Source organism: Pteronotus mesoamericanus, unplaced genomic scaffold (assembly GCF_021234165.1).
Source record: "Pteronotus mesoamericanus isolate MK-2021 breed Mesoamerican mustached bat unplaced genomic scaffold, CSHL_Meso_final contig_56, whole genome shotgun sequence".
In the NCBI taxonomy this organism is placed as follows: Eukaryota; Metazoa; Chordata; class Mammalia; order Chiroptera; family Mormoopidae; genus Pteronotus; species Pteronotus mesoamericanus.
Genome location: NW_026555201.1, coordinates 28,076,418 through 28,092,114, shown reverse-complemented (window position 1 = coordinate 28,092,114; position 15,697 = coordinate 28,076,418). Strand labels below are relative to the sequence as shown.

The 15,697-nt window shown below is 41.2% G+C and overlaps 1 protein-coding gene across 4 annotated transcripts in view; it reads left to right on the top strand.

The window, feature by feature from the left end:
- POC1B (POC1 centriolar protein B) overlaps positions 1-15,697 on the top strand; it is a 107,820-nt gene that overhangs the window by 19,686 nt on the left and 72,437 nt on the right. For all 4 annotated transcript variants that reach the window (XM_054580183.1, XM_054580184.1, XM_054580186.1 and 1 more), the window contains exons 3-4: positions 4,587-4,758; positions 8,926-9,105. In XM_054580183.1, the coding sequence (XP_054436158.1) occupies positions 4,587-4,758; positions 8,926-9,105 (352 nt within the window). The remainder of the gene's footprint in view (positions 1-4,586; positions 4,759-8,925; positions 9,106-15,697) is intronic.

Genomic DNA, 15,697 nt, shown 5'->3' with positions numbered 1-15,697 from the left:
CTCCCTCCCTATTTTGTACCAACTATTTATGCTTCTTATTCTCTGTACCTTTTTTCCCATTCTTCCCCCTCCTCCTGCCCTCTGTTTTACTGTTCATAGTTTTTGATCTTCTTTTTCTTAGATAAGTCCCTGTAATATTTCATATAATAAGGGCTTGGTGATGATGAACTCCTCTAACTTTACCTTGTCTGGAAAGCACTTTATCTGTCTTTCCATTCTAAATGATAACTTTGGGCTAAATGATACAGTGGGTAGAGTAATCTTGGATGTAGGTCCTTGCTTTTCATGATTTCGAAAACTTGCTGGTTCCTTTTTGCCTTCAAGGTTTCTTTTGAGAAATCAGCCGACAGTCTTATGGGAACTCCTTTGTAGGTAACTCTCTCCTTTTCTCTTGGTGCTTTTAAGATTCTGTCCTTATCTCTAATATTGGGTATCTTAATTATGATGGCCTTGGTGTGTGCTTCCTTGGGTCCAACTTCCTTGGGACTCCCTGAGCTTCCTGAATCTCTTGGAAGTCTACTCCCTTGGCCAGAGTGGGGAAATTCTCCTTCATTATTTTTTCAAATAAACTTTTAATTTCTTGCTCTTCCTCTTCTCCTTCTGGCACCCCTATCATTCAGATGTTGGAACGTTTAAAGGTGTCCCAGAGGTCCCTAAGCCTCTCCTCATTCTTTTAAAATTCTTGTTTCTCCATCCTGTTCCAGTTGAAAGTTTATCTCTTCCTTCTGCTCCAAATTGTTGATTTGAGTCCTGGTTTCTTTCCCTTTACTGCTGGTTCCCTGTGTATTTTCCTTTATTTCACTTTGCATAGCCTTCACTTTTTCCTCCATTTTGCAACCATACTCAACCAATTCAGTGAGCATCCAGATCACCAGTGTTTTGAACTCTGCATCTGATAGGTTGGCTATCTGTTCATTGCTTAGTACTATTCTGGGGGCTTTGATCTCTTCTTTCATTTGGGCCATATTTCTTTGTCTCAGCATGCCTGTTATGTTGGAAGGGGTGGAGACTTAGGTATTTGCCAGGGCTGGGCAACCCAGGTCTCTGAGTTGTAATGCTGTCTGTGGGTAAGGGGTCCGAGAGGGACTAATGCTGCTTGCTTGGCTGTCAGCCAGCTCTCCGTCACTTCCCCTGCTACCCACAAGCAAATTGGGCCCTTCTGGTGCTTATTCCCAGGTGGGTGGGTTTCTGTATATCCTAGGACCTGATGGGTCTCTCCAACAGATTCTCCTGTGAGGCTGGGAGTTTTTCCTGCCACCACAACCCCCACAGGTTTTTACCTCTAGGGGTTTTGAGGCTTTCCTTTCCTGCACTGAAACCCTGGATTGCCCAGTCTGTCTTGCTCTCCAGCTGTTTCTCTAGTTTATTCATCTGCAAATGTGGGGCCACCCAGTCTGCCAGACGCCATCTTACTCTCCTGGTCCTCCCGCTGCCGCCTTGCCGTGCATCCTCTCTGCTCCAGCTGCCTGTCTCTGTCCGTCCTACTGGTCTGGATGAATGTTTACTTTTTAGTTCCCTGGTTGTTGGACTTCCATACAGTTTGATTTTCTGGCAGTTATGGTTATATTTTGTTTTTAAATTTGCTGTTGTCCTCCTTTTGTTTGTGCAAGGACGCAAAGTGTATCTACCTACGCCTCCATCTTGGCGAGAAGTCCTGTTTATCTTTTCAAAGAACCAGCTCTTGGAGTCATTGATGTTTTGTATCATTTTTTTAGACTATATTTTGTTTATTTCTTCTCTGATATTTATTGTTTTCTTCCTTCTACTTACATTGGACTTTGTTCTTTTTTAAGTTCCTTTAAATGTGAAGTCAGATTGTTTATTTGAGTTTTTTCTTGTTTTTTTGAGATAGGCCTATAATGCTATGAATTTTCCTCTTAGGATTGTTTTCCCAGTGTCCCACAGATTTTGGAGAGTTAGGTCTTCATTTTCAAGGTATTTTCTTATTTCTTCCTTGATCTCATTGACCTCATCATTATTTAATAACCTGTTATTTAGCTTCCATATCTTTATATATTTTTCAGTGTTCTTCTTGTGACTGATTTCTAGTTTCATAGCATTGTGGTCAGAGAAGATGCTTGATATGATTTCAGTCTTCCTAAATTTATTGAGACTTCGTTTTGTGTCCTAACGTGGTGTATCCTTGAAAATGTTCCATGTGTGCTTGAAAAGTATATTCTGCTGTTTTGGGGTAAAATGCTCTGAATATACCAATTTGGTCTAGAGTGTCATTTAAGCTGCTATTTCCTTGTTGATTTTCCTGTATGGAAGATTTATCTATCTGTTGAAATCAATGGGGTGTTAAAACCCCTGACTATGACTGTGTTTCTGTTGATCTTTCCCTTTATGTCCATCAAGATTTGCTTCACATGTTTAGGTCCTCCAATGTTGGGTATGTAAATGTTTACTAGGGTTATATCCTCTTGTTGGATTATTCCCTTTATCACTATGTAGTGTCCTTCATAGATTCGTACTGTAGCCTTGGTTTTGAAGTCTGTTTTGTTAATATAAGTACTGCTACCCCAGCATTTTTTTCCTCTTTCCATTGGCATGAAATATCTTTTTCCATCCCTTTAGTTTTCATCTGTGTGTAACCTTCAATCTGAGATGGGTCTCTTGGACATAGCATATATATGGGTCTTGTTTTCTTATCCATTCAGCCACCCTATGTCTTTTGGTTGTGGTATTTAAGCCATTTACATTTAAGGTGATTATTTATAGACACATATTTAGTGCCATTTTATTGTTGGATTATTTTCTTCTGTTTTTTTTTCCTTCTCTTTTTCTTCTTTTTAAAGCAAGCCCTTTTACATTTGTTGCAGCATTAGTTTGGTTTTAACAAATTCGTTTAGCTATTTCTTGTCTCAGAATGCTCCTTTAGGTTATTTCTCCTAAATTGATACTAAATGATTTTACCCAGTCTTGCTGGGTAAAGTAACCTTGGTTGTAAGTCTTTACTTTTCATCACCTTGAATATTTCACACCACTCCCTCTTGGCCTGAAATATTTCTGTTGAGTAATCAGGTGACAGTCTAATTGGTGCTCCCTTGTTTATAACTACCTGCTTTTCTCTTGCAGCTTTTAGTATTCTCTTCTTGTCTTTAAACTTCTTCATTTTAACTGTGATGTGTCTCATTGTAGGCCTCTTTGGATCCAATTTGTTTGGGACTTTCTGAGCTTTCTGGACTTGTGTGTCTTTTTCCATCACCAGATTAGGGAAGTTTTCAGTCATTATTTCTTCAAATAGGTTTTTAATGAATATCCAGTTGATCTGACCATCGTTTTCTCATTGTCAAATAGGCTATTTTCTTAAACCAATTCTGAGATTCCCCTACTCAAAATCCTTCAGTGTTTTCCTATTGCACTTAGAATGAATATACACCTGTTACCATGGCTCCTTAGCTGCATTCACTTGTTTCTCTGCTTCCATTCTCAGTGTCCTCTTTTTCTCCTCTCCACTGTCAACACCCTGGCCTCCTTACTGTTCCTTGGTCATCAAGTGCGTTATTGTATCAGGCTCTTGCTTGTGGGGGTTTCTTCTGCCCAGAGAGCGCTTTCTCCATATCTTAGCCTGAAACACTCCTCATGTCACTCAAATGTCTGCTCAAATGTCCTTTCCTTGGGAAGTACCACTACCCCCCCTATATAAGATTGAGAATTAATAATATGTAAAAGTACTTTGAACATGAACATAATATTACTAATTGTCCTTCTCGCCTACAATAGTGTGATTCCCTGAAATAAAGGATTGTCGTCCTATTTTCCTTTTGTAGATCTTATTTGCAACTTAATACATTAGAATTCAAATAAGACCGTAAGTATGAAGCATTTGATAATTTACTGTTTTCCCTATTTTGCCTACATTTGCCTAAGATAATTCAGGTCCTGATACAAATATTTAATAATTTGATAAGCTGTGGTGGAACATCAACTCTTCATACTTTTTAAAAAGGGAGTAGTGTACAGCACTATAACTTGAAACTTATAAACTTACTTTAACTGCTTTACATGGAAACACTGCATAGGCTAAGTAAGCCCAAATGAATTTTTTATCTGTAGCTAAAGAATTTAGACATTTTTCAGTGACATTATATATCTCATCTAGCAGTAACATTAATTACATTTAAATTTTATAAAGTTACATTTTTTTTTCTAAGCATTCTACAGTCTGGATTTAGTGATTCTCATTGACCTGGTTCCTATTATTTGGGGCTATTTGGGGCTACATGCATATGCAAATTTGGGTTTGGAGGCAAGAGCTAGACCAAGCTTTCACTTGTTTATTTGTTCTTTCTTTGTCCAAGGCATTTAGTTCCATCATTGATTACATTTAGTTTGCTTTTTCTAAAGCCTTATGCTAATGTCTGACACACACAATTCTTTTATTTATGAATATGCCAAGCTTGCATATTCATGATATAGCTTTGAGTTTCTTTTAAAAACATTTTTGCCATTACCTGGTCAGTCTTACAACCTTCAGCCCCTCTATTGCCTGGACATCTTGTTATTAGATATGCTATCCATTAAAACAAGACATGCCTACAATTTATTTTTTAACAAACTGTTTTTTCTCTATTTCTTGATAGCTACTGCTTCTTGGGATACATTTCTTATGCTATGGAATTTCAGGCCACAAGCTAGAGCTTTCAGATACGTGGGTCACAAGGATGTTGTAACCAGCGTGCAGTTTTCTCCACTTGGAAACTTATTGGCGTCTGCTTCACGGGACAGAACTGTTAGACTCTGGATTCCTGATAAGTAAGAGAAACAAACACCTGATATGCTCTGGATTTAGAAATGTGGAAGAAAACGGGAGCCCGGCTGCTCCTGAGGTACTTCTCAGGAAGGCCCAAACGCCCCAGTTACCTGCTCTACGCTTAGTCTGAGTCACTCAAGAGGTGTCAAATCAAACTGTTTTCAAGTACTTTTTTCTCATCTGTAACTCGTAATTATGTCTTCTATTTGAGAACTCTTTCTAACCATGGAAATATGCTTAATATGTTTTAAGTTACTGGGTGACGGTGATAGTTATCAATCCCTTAGTAAATCTGAAGTAAGCTTTAGATTGTCTACCAGTGAGATACACATTGGCATGTTTAACCAAAAATTGTTCAATTCATTAATCTCCTGAAGCCCATTCATAGATCTTTAGGGACCTTTGGATCCCCATGAAAAAAAAAACCTGTGCCAGGACTATTTTTTTGATGCATATCATTCATTATTAGGCCCCAGAACATTCTTGTTAAAGAAAATTTCTGACAAAAGTGTAAGTTATTGTATTTGTTGTAAGGTCCTATTCCAACAGATCTTTCCATAAGACACTTCTCAAACCCTAGTTTGTAGCTCATCTATTTTAAGCAGTTATTGAACCATGAATTTAAGTTTTTAAACTATTAATTATGCAATTATTAAAATATACTTGAAAAGGGAATGAATGGCACAGCAATTCCCCCACACCATGCACTGAACAGATTCAATAGTTATCAGTGCTCTGTCAGCCTTGTTTCATCTATCTCCCCTCCTTTTTTACTACAGTATTCTTTCGAACAAATCCCACACATTATATCATTTCCCCCTATAAATACTTCAGAGAATAAGAATTTGAGCACTTCCTAGGACTGTGTTGTGGCAGGATTTGATTGGTGGCATGCAACTGAGCAGGCTCTCCCGGCGAAGGAAAGTTCGCAGGGCATTTCCCTGACACCACCCAAGGGAAACTCTGTGCTGAAAAGTCTGAGCATAACCCTGATGGCAGCAAAAACTATTGAAGAGAAGTGACATGTGTTATGATAAGAGAGAGGGGAATTGTAAGGGGGAGAGACTGGTGTGGGGCTTAAAAGGGACAGCATTTTCTAAAATCCTTAATTTTAGGAATTTAGGACCAGCACCACACAGCCTCGGTCACCCATTTCTAATTCAACGAAACCTCAGTGAACAAACTATACAGGGGTACATGAGCTAAAAGCAAACGGAATCATTAATCTGCACTGGCTAATCTAAATACAGCAATTAAGATGTGTAGATGTCTCTTGTTCCTCTTTTTAAATCATATAATGGGGCCAAGGCAATAGTGGATGATGATAATGGGAAGGAAACTCATGTATCAAGTTCTCTATCACCGTCTAACAATCTTTAAAACATAGTAGCTTAATACAGTAACTATCATTTCTCACAATTCTGTGGGTTGTTTCACTGATTCTTTGGTGTTGGCTATCACTTCTGCAGCTTCATTAAGCTGACAACAGGGCTGCTGGGTTTAAAACCTCATTCATATGCCAAGGGCCTTGGTGCTGGCTGTCAGCCAGAGCACCTTCGTACTCCATGCGCCATCTCTCCAGCAGGCTAGGACTTCCACATAGCATGGCAGCCAGCTTCTAGGACAGTAAAAGTAGAAGCTGCTAGACCTTTAAAGGGCCGGGCCTGAAACTTGCACAGTGTCGCTTCCGCCCCCACTATGTTGGTCAGTGTAATTCACAACACGAGCCCAGATTCAAAGGGAGGAAAAATCGGCAGATGCCACATCCTGTTGGGAGGAGTGGCATGTGTGTACAGGGATGGGAGGAATTGGGGGCAGTTTTATGTTCGGACAGACACCTCAGCAGGTGACTGGAAGGCTAAGAAAGAATAGTGGAAGCAGATCTGGCCTGGATTTTGTCATGGTCAGCAATCAAGAGAATTTGGGCAGAAAGGACAGGTAAATATATAGGAGGCAGAGCGCCTACATTAAGGTGAGGTGAAGAACTCATTAAGCACTGACACAACAAACACAAGGCACTCCTATCTTGGTTTTTTTTTTTTTCCTTTGTGTGTTGTGTGCTTTTTTTACACATGCTTCCTGTTGAGACTGGACCCAGCGGGTAGGCCAGCCTATGGCTCAGAGGAGGGCCTTTTAGAAAGAGGGCAAGCAGGACAGCCTGCTGGAGTGTGCAGTGTAGAACTAAAGAGCAGGCCAGATTTCAATGATACTGACTGTCTCTTGGTTTCCTGGTGATAGCAGATGCCAGCGCTTTTTTTTGTTTTCTCTAGGTCTTATACCAGAATTCAGGCCAAACTGTATTCTGACCTCTACTCATAGAACTTTCCCTTGGAACCTCACTGAACTAGTCCCTGAATGCTCTCTCCTATTTTTTAAAAATATTTATTTTAGTTATTCTTGGTGTAATATCATATATCAGGTGATGGAAATTTATGACAGTCACCTTAGCCTTCTCTAGGCCACCGGATTGGTAAGCTGGGATGGATCTAAGAACCTTTAAGTATTGGTCTTCCCAGTGGAATTCAACAAAATGCATGAGTTCATTTTGTGTACCTGACATTGTGCTAGAATTTGGTCATAGAGAGATGAATAAATAAATCATTGTCCCTGTCCTCAAAAGTTATTGTTTAATAGAGAAACAGGTCTATTTTTTTTTTAAAGTACTGCATAATGTAGTAAGCAAAATAGATGTAGTAGACGGGGAGCAATTCAGCCTGTCTGGGCTGGTCAAGGATGTCGGGGAGTAGAGGAAGTCGTTCAGACTGAGAAAGTCAGTATAAAGCCTGAGATGCATCTGAAGCACTGTGACCCCTCTCAGAGTACAAAGTTCAGTGTAGGTGGCAGAACGCCCTGCCGCAGAGCTTGTTTGTTGTGCCGTTTTTTGGAGGACATCCAGTGACATGTTTACACTGGGATCTACATGCTTGAGTTACACTTTTAGCAAGGTATTAAGCACAGTATGTGGGTGACTAGAGGGGCATAAAAGATTAGAGCAGGGAGACCAGCTAAGAGGCTTTTGCTATAATCTAGGTGAAGGATATTGAGGGTGTATCTCATAGTTCAGTGCAACTGTAGCTGATATAGAAGGAAGTGACAGCAATATCACTGTCACCCAGCAGGTGTGTTGACCTATTGAGCACGGAAGAGAGGCTGGGGGAGCGGTTGAGTGTGACTTCCAGACTTCTGCAAATTCTGTTGTCTGATTTTTTTTCAAAAAGTTGTGGCCGTTTTCCTCATAAGATATCACCTGTATAGATACGACTTTCTGAATGGAAAAATTGCTAAGTGTGGATGTAGTATAAAGAGAAAGTGCCTTGGGAACTTGGGAACGCTGACCCAAAGTGGTAGTTCCTAAGTGTCACCTTTTAACTCTAGCTGTAGCTACTAACCTGCTCCTAATTATTTAACTTTTTTTTTTTCTGCAGCTTCTCTTTAAATGCCACATGTTATTTTTTCCATCTGTTTTTTCTATTCTCTTTTTCCCACTCTAGCCAAGAAAAAATTTCATCTGAAATTTCAAGGTGTTGAGAACTGAAGTACTATGTTGTTACTGCTTATCTTTTGTTTTGTTTGTGAGTGTAAGATTGGGCCTAGTGAGCAAAAACTTCCATACAACCCACAGGTCTCAGTTCTCATTACTTGTGGGTGGAAATAGGAAAGTCAGGATCACCTAGGGACATTCTGTATAGAGGCAAATGACTCAGGGGACATTTCCTCCTTCCCAACCCAGACTGTCAGTCCATACAACTTACATGTGACCCCAGTTTGAAAATGTTGCCTTGGAACTATTCATTTAATCAATCTGAGCTTTTCTAAGTTGCAGGTTCTTTAAAGTATATATTGCTATTTCCAGTGGAACAACAGGAACTTAAAATGCGTGGCAGAGATTTGCTTGAAATATTTTTTCCCTAGCTTCCAATGAAAACATAAAGAGCAAATGCATTTCAGGGTAGGGACTACCAGGGCCTTTCTTATTAAATATCAGTTGTGACTTTGACAAAAGCAGCTTGAAGCAGTATTGATGAAGAGTACAGTACAACACATTTTCACACTTTTGTTATTTTTACACGAGTTAAGCTGTTTTATTATATGTTTCAGAGTCTGTACTCTGATTAGCTCTTGATTATGATTAAATCAAACATTATAAATATTATACTGTTTATTTCCAGGAGAGGGAAATCCTCTGAATTTAAAGCTCATACAGCTCCAGTTCGAAGTGTGGACTTTTCAGCTGATGGCCAGTTTCTGGCTACAGCCTCTGAAGACAAATCCATCAAAGTATGGAACATGTATCGCCAGCGCTTCTTATATTCCTTGTACCGACATACACACTGGGTACGCTGTGCCAAGTAAGTGCAAAAAGTTTCATAATAAGAGTTTCACATTTTTCCCCTGCCATAGTCTGTGTTTGTCCTCCAAATCCCAGAAAAGGAGTTTGTTTCTTCATTCATTCATTCGTTCATTCATTCAGCAAACATTTATTGTGTGTCCATGAATCCAACAGTGATGAGAACAGTGGTAAACAAAATAGTAAAAACCCCCTGCTGTCATGAAGCTTACACTCTAGAGAGGGGAGAGAGGCAATAAACAAATAGGAAAACGGATTATGGTAGGTCAGATGGTGGTACATTTCAGGGGAAAAAACAGAGCTGGATTAAAAGGGGAGCTGAAATTTTAAAGTTCGTTAAACTGTCTTCACAAAGAGATTAGCTTCTGAACGAAGCCTTCAGGAGAAGGAGTGAGGCTTGAAGATCCTTTCCCAAGTATCTTCAAGCCTCACTTGAAGTTCTTAGATAGAGGAAGCAAGTACGAAATCCCTGAGGCTGGAGCCTGGGGGCTGATCGAGGACAAATAAGGAGGCAAGTAGGGGCAGAACTCTGGGAGGGAATGGAAGACACCCACAGGGAGGTCAGGCCAGGCTGGGAGCATCTCTGATGTACACCTTGAGTGAGATGAGATGCTACCGGACCATGTTTCGTTTCTGACTTACATTTGAATGGGATCACTTGGAGTGCTACACGAAGAAGAGGCTGTCAAACGTCAGGGCTGAAAGCAGGGAGGTGTTGGGTGGCTGTTGCAGGAGATCCCACCCTGGCCTGGACCATCCCAGGCCATGGTACTAGAGGTTTTGAGAAGCAGCTAGATTCTAGATATGGTAGTTTGAAGTTACAACCGACAGTACTTGCTGTCACATTGGATGTGACAGAGAGAGAGGAACCAAGAAAGACTCCATAATCCTGGCAACATTCTGATGGGAGAAGTGCTGCTTTGTAGGTGTTATTAACTGTCAGCTAAGAGCCCTGGCACCCTTTTCATTCCTAAGACATGCTGCGAACATGCTTCAAGTGCGTGTCTCGTTTCCCCCTCAGAACTGCCCGGGAAGAGCTGTTGTTTGTTTTCCCTGCTGTGCAGATGGGGAGACTGAGATTCAGAGTTCAAGTTAAACTTGTATAATTGAAAGTAACAGAAACAGAAAGAAATACGTTTACTGCTCTCAAAGTAAGCTCTCAAGGCGGTTTCTTGGCTGAGGTGTTTGATAAGCTTGGAGTGGGAAGGAAAAGGACTAGAACCAGGGACTCCAGCACTCTCAGGCCTCTCTCTAGGCATCTCTATATGCTGGCTCCATTCCCTCAAACCCTGGTACTGAGGTCACTGTCAGCTCTACGCTGAGGTCCTCACAGCTTTGTGACCAGACTTCTCTTAACTTTTCCTAGCTCTAGTTAGAAAAAAACATACTGGGGCGTGACTCTCAGCTCAGGCCCTTTGCCCAGCATCTTTACCCAGCAGTGAGATACTGTGGTTATGTCAGTTTAGCCAGACACCTGACTGAGACCAGTTAACCTGGCCAGGCAGGCGGGGTCATTCCATTCACAGGTTCTGGTGGTGGAGAGAGAGGACAGCTTTCGCTGGAAGTGGGCTGGTACAGACATGGTCACTGGGGAAAAGTGAAAGCTGAACCCTGCGGCCACTCGGCTTTTTGTCCCCTGTATGAAACAACTGAGGTGACTGCAGCTGAGATGTGGTGGAGTGAGCCCAGGGCCGTCTGTCTCGCCTTATAACCCACACTCTGAACCCTTGTTATGCTCTCTCAATGGGACATTATTGCCCAGGGGATGTTGATTATAATCTATGGGAATGAATCGGAGAAAAATAAAAAAGGTAAACAGATAGCCATACTTTTAATAAGCAGTTTTTTTTTTTCTTCTAAAGATATCAGCTGCTTTTGGCTTTGGTCATCTCATCAGTTTTCCTATATGTGCTGTATAGCCGTGTGATAAATGAGGTGGACCTGGAACCTGAATGTATAGGTACAAGTCCCAGTCCCACCGCTTACCATCTGTGTGACCTTTGAAAAAGTTACCTAACTTCTCAGTGTTTCAGTTTTCTTACCTGTAAAATTAGGATGATGATAATAGTTACCTGCCACATAGGTTGTCATGGTAGTTAATTAAATGAGTAAATATATAGAAAGCATGTACATAGTAATCACAAGAAAAATCTTAGCCATCTCTTCCTCATCATCATTGGACACATTTTTATCTCATTTTTGAAGACACTTTGTTACTTGAGTTGCTGATTTGTTTTCCATCTAAGGAGGTCCCAAGAAGCTGGTCAAATCACTTATTTGTTTTATAATAATAAATACATTATTACTTATGTGTCAATAGTAAGAAGGGGAGTCAGAACTCTATCTTCTAGTAGGTCAGGCCGAGAGGACAGATAGGCAGCTAGACCAGGTACTGGGAATAGTTACTTAATTCCCACTATGTGTCAGTTGTGAATATATTTGGAAAGGAGACTGATTTTTTAGTATCTTCACTGGAGAGCTCAACATAAGCAAAAACATTGAATATTGGTTTAACTAATCAAGACAGAATATTTCCTATACACTCTGACTAATAATGCATAAATAGCTATTGTTTATCTAGTTTGTCTTACATGCCTTTATATCCTTCCAAGAAGAATTTAAGGTGGTTTATAATTGTCATACCTGTGTACATATCAGTTGTGGGAGAGAATGAGAAGACAGTTTTACCTAGAGCCGCGTCACCTTGGTTAGCACAAATTGGGCATATGTTTAACTTGTTTCTTCAGCTGCAGTATTTTTTTTTAAGGATTTTATTTAGTTATTTTTAGAGAGAGGGCAAGGGAGGGAGAAAGAGAAGGAAAGAAACATCAGTGTATGGTTGCCTCTTGTGCTCCCCCTATTGGGACCTGGCCTGACAACCCAGGCATATGCTCTAGACTGGGAATCGAACCAGTGACCCTTTGGTTCGTAGGCCGGCACTCAGTCCACCGAGCCACACCAGCCAGGCCTCTGCAGCTGTGGTATTAATGGAATGATAGTGACTGACATGTTTTCATTTTTTAACAAAAAGGAATCCTATCAAGTTGTTCAGATAACAGAACATTTTTCCTGGTATAAATTTTAGAAGGCACTTTATCCCTTGCTTTTGTATTGAATCACCTGTATATAATATAAATGTGAAGAGAAGGTAACAATATAATACATAAGAATTTATGAAAGGTTGAAAGATTACCAATGAAGTGAAATTTTGGTCTTCTAAATAAACCTTTAGTAAGCTCAGTACCTGTTTACCACATACCTGTGTTAGGTGAAGAGCTGAAAGACACAGTATTTGCCTCAGAGCTTTTGTAGTTCAAAGGGGAAAAAAATCAAATAATTAAAAAAAGATGTATCCAATGAGAAAATGATACACAAAATAATAAGGGAGTCTCTGAGTGGGAACTCTCTCTCTGAGGAAAAGTCAAGGAAGACATTGCAGGCCCAGAACTGAGGAAAGGGAAGGGGAAGAGGAAGCAGCAACGTATTATCAGATGGGAAGGGTGGTAAACTGTTCCATGGAGGTAATCAGCAGGAGGAAGCTCTGTAGCCTGTGCTCTGGAAACATTGATTATTTATCTGTGGCCAGACATAGGAGGTAAAGTGGGACAAGGTCAGAGAGGAAGCTGGAAAGGCTCAGGGTCACTGGGTGATATGGAAAGATTTTAGACTTCATCCTACAGGTAATATGAAGACACTGTAAGGATGGGAATTGGAAAGAAACATGATAATTTCTGCATTCTTCTTTACTAACTGCATGGCTCTGCAGTTAGAGAGCTGGCATGAGATAGTCCATGTGAAGGTTCGCGTGCCTACTTGTACCACCTCATTGCCATTGAGCAAGATAGTTTATGGCTCTCAGCCCTTGTGGAAAGTGAGGCTTCTCCAAGTGGACTGTTGTGAGGATAAGAAATACAGGTTGACCATGTTTGGGATTGAGTGATGCCAGAAGACTGCCTGCCATTCTTTCTGCTGGGCACCGTTAGTTAGGGAGAAACTTGGGGATGGGGAGGAGCCACTGCAAATGTCGTTCTCCCTATTGGTTCACAAGAAGACAGTGATGGTGGGACTGTGCACATCTGTTTGCCTAGCATCCACTCCCCATTATATGGCGATGGTGCCTGAGCTTTCCCTGAGGAACCAGCCCTCCCCCACGGCCCTTCCATGTGCTATACACGCACTGGGTTGGTTCTGTCTCCAGTTCCAGCAGCAGACATTCAGCTCAGGCTTGCCATCCGGAGCAACCCATCCCCCTCCTCTAGGAGTTAGTGAGTCTTGTTGGAACTGCAGCACTTTCCTCTGGGATTGCTCCCCGTAGGCTTATTTAAGCCTAGTAACTGCTGAGGGACACCATAGGCAAAGAACCGACCTGAGAATGATGCTGATTCCAAGCAGAGCAGAGCTGCGAGGTAAAGACAGAGTGAACTGCTGTCTAAGTACATGGCATCGTTTCTGGATACAGCTGTACCTGGAATTATTAGCATGTGTGTGTAAGGGGTATGGGAGTGAGGAGTGGAGGAGAGACATGAGCTTTAAAATTTCTTTTTGCTTTTTTTAAGGCACTTGCCATAGGAAGTGATAGTGGAGCAGAGTTTTTGTAAGATTGGGAGTTATCCTCCCATGCAGTCGTATGCCCTCAAGACACCTGCCTTGTCTCCATCCCAACGTCACTGCCTTAATTTTTAGCAACACTGGCCCTTGTAGACACTTCGGCAATAACCTCCTAAATGTCCTCCCTGACTACAGATTGGCCTTCATTCAACCTTTTCCTTCACTTCTCTATTGCCTCCAAAGCGACCTTCCCGAAATGCAAATCTGATCATGCTGCTCCTCAGCTTAAAGCACTCAGTGACCTGGCCCAGCAAGTTGCTCTGCATTCCCATTACAGCCTCACCTTTTGTCTCTCTCGCTCTTCACCTTGTTACAGCTGCCCAGGTGTGTGAGGCTCTGTTGTGATCTGTGCCTTTCCACATGCTGTTGGCCACCCTCCCTTCGCCGTCCTGCTCTGTGTCTCTTCCTCCGAGAAGTGTTTTGGACTCTCCGTCTGAGCTCGTCAGTTCCTCTTTGCTGCCACATTGCTCCATTTATGAGGCGTGTCAGGTTAGGCCTCTCTTTCCTATTAGACTTTGAATCACAGATATTTTATTCATGTTGTATTCTCTTGTCAGGCACTGTTCTAAATTTTATAGATACCACAATAAACAAAACAGACAAAATTCCTATGTTCATGGAGGTTCTTGAGGAGACAGAGAGTAAATAAATGTATTAGTGATATGTGCTCTGCAAAAAAACACTACAGGGTAGTAAGGTAGGGAGTGATAGGGACATGGACTGAAATGAGGCAGCTAGTAGGGCAGGTATCGGGAAGAGTCTTCAAGGTAGATACAGTGTGAGAAGCATTGTAGAGTGTTAGTTACAGAGTGAGGAAGGCTCAGAGTTGTACAAAAATGTGGGTTGAATGAATCAATGAAAGAGTGATCCCAGATAAGCAAGTAGCTTTGGGGGGAGTTTTCATGGGCCGCCTCAAGCAGAAGTCACTTCTCTGGATTCCTTATATCAAATTCAGGAGTACTATACATGCACCTTGCATGGAGAATGCTTACGTGGCTTCGTTTGGTACTTTCTTTTTTCATTTTGGTCTACCTCTGTTCAGAGTGATAACTTTTATACTCAGCACAACTGATCTTAATGGAATGCCTTTATCTTACTAGCACCTTGTTGTTCTGGGGGTTTTTGTTTTTTAACTCATTTGCTTTCTTACTGTTTGGATGGAGCAATTCATATGAAATTCTGCAGAGGCCTCTCTGGAAGAATGTTCTTAGATATATAATTGGGTTAAATTTAATGAATAAAGATTTCATGTTCTTGGCAACTTTGCATAAATGTGCTCTGCAATATGCTTAGAGATTCTTCTCATGCAGTTATTATAATCATTTTTCTCAACTTACTACAGCTGGAGACAAAGAGAACTGAAAAGGTTCTCTTAACCTTCTCCAATTAACCACTCGGGCTTAGCTTCTCAATGTGTTTGTGTAACTTCCTCTGAAAATGCATCCTTGGTGGGGTCATCCTAGTCCAGGACTTTCTTCCAAAGCTCTGAAGGACCAGCATCCTGTTTCCACTCTCTACCCAGAGGTGAGAGTGCTCAGAGGGAACTGAATCACACTTACGAAATTTAGAAGAGTTTGAAACATAAACCAAATACCAATGTACTTATATACAATGATAACACTAGCTTTCAGTCGGCCCAGCAGATTTGTGTGCCTTAGTCAGAGTCTTCTTTTGCCAAGAAAGTCACAGTAAGCCTTCAGTGGGCCGTGGAACTAAAGCAAGAGAGTTTGTTGAAAAAAATCTTGATGGATAGTTTTCTCAGGTTAGGATAGTGAGATGGCCCTGTCTTTGCCACATATGCACACCTGCCAAGGAATCTGCATGATCGGTTCTGCTGGTCAGGCACTCTCTATCCTGGGCCAGGCAGGAGACACGATGACCGCTTCTGCTCTTGCTTGTTGTGGTTGCTGGGCACTTCCTCTCTGTGGACACAGTTTCTTTCAGGTAATGCAGTATTGTTGATTAGTTTCAGCAGAGAGACAGCA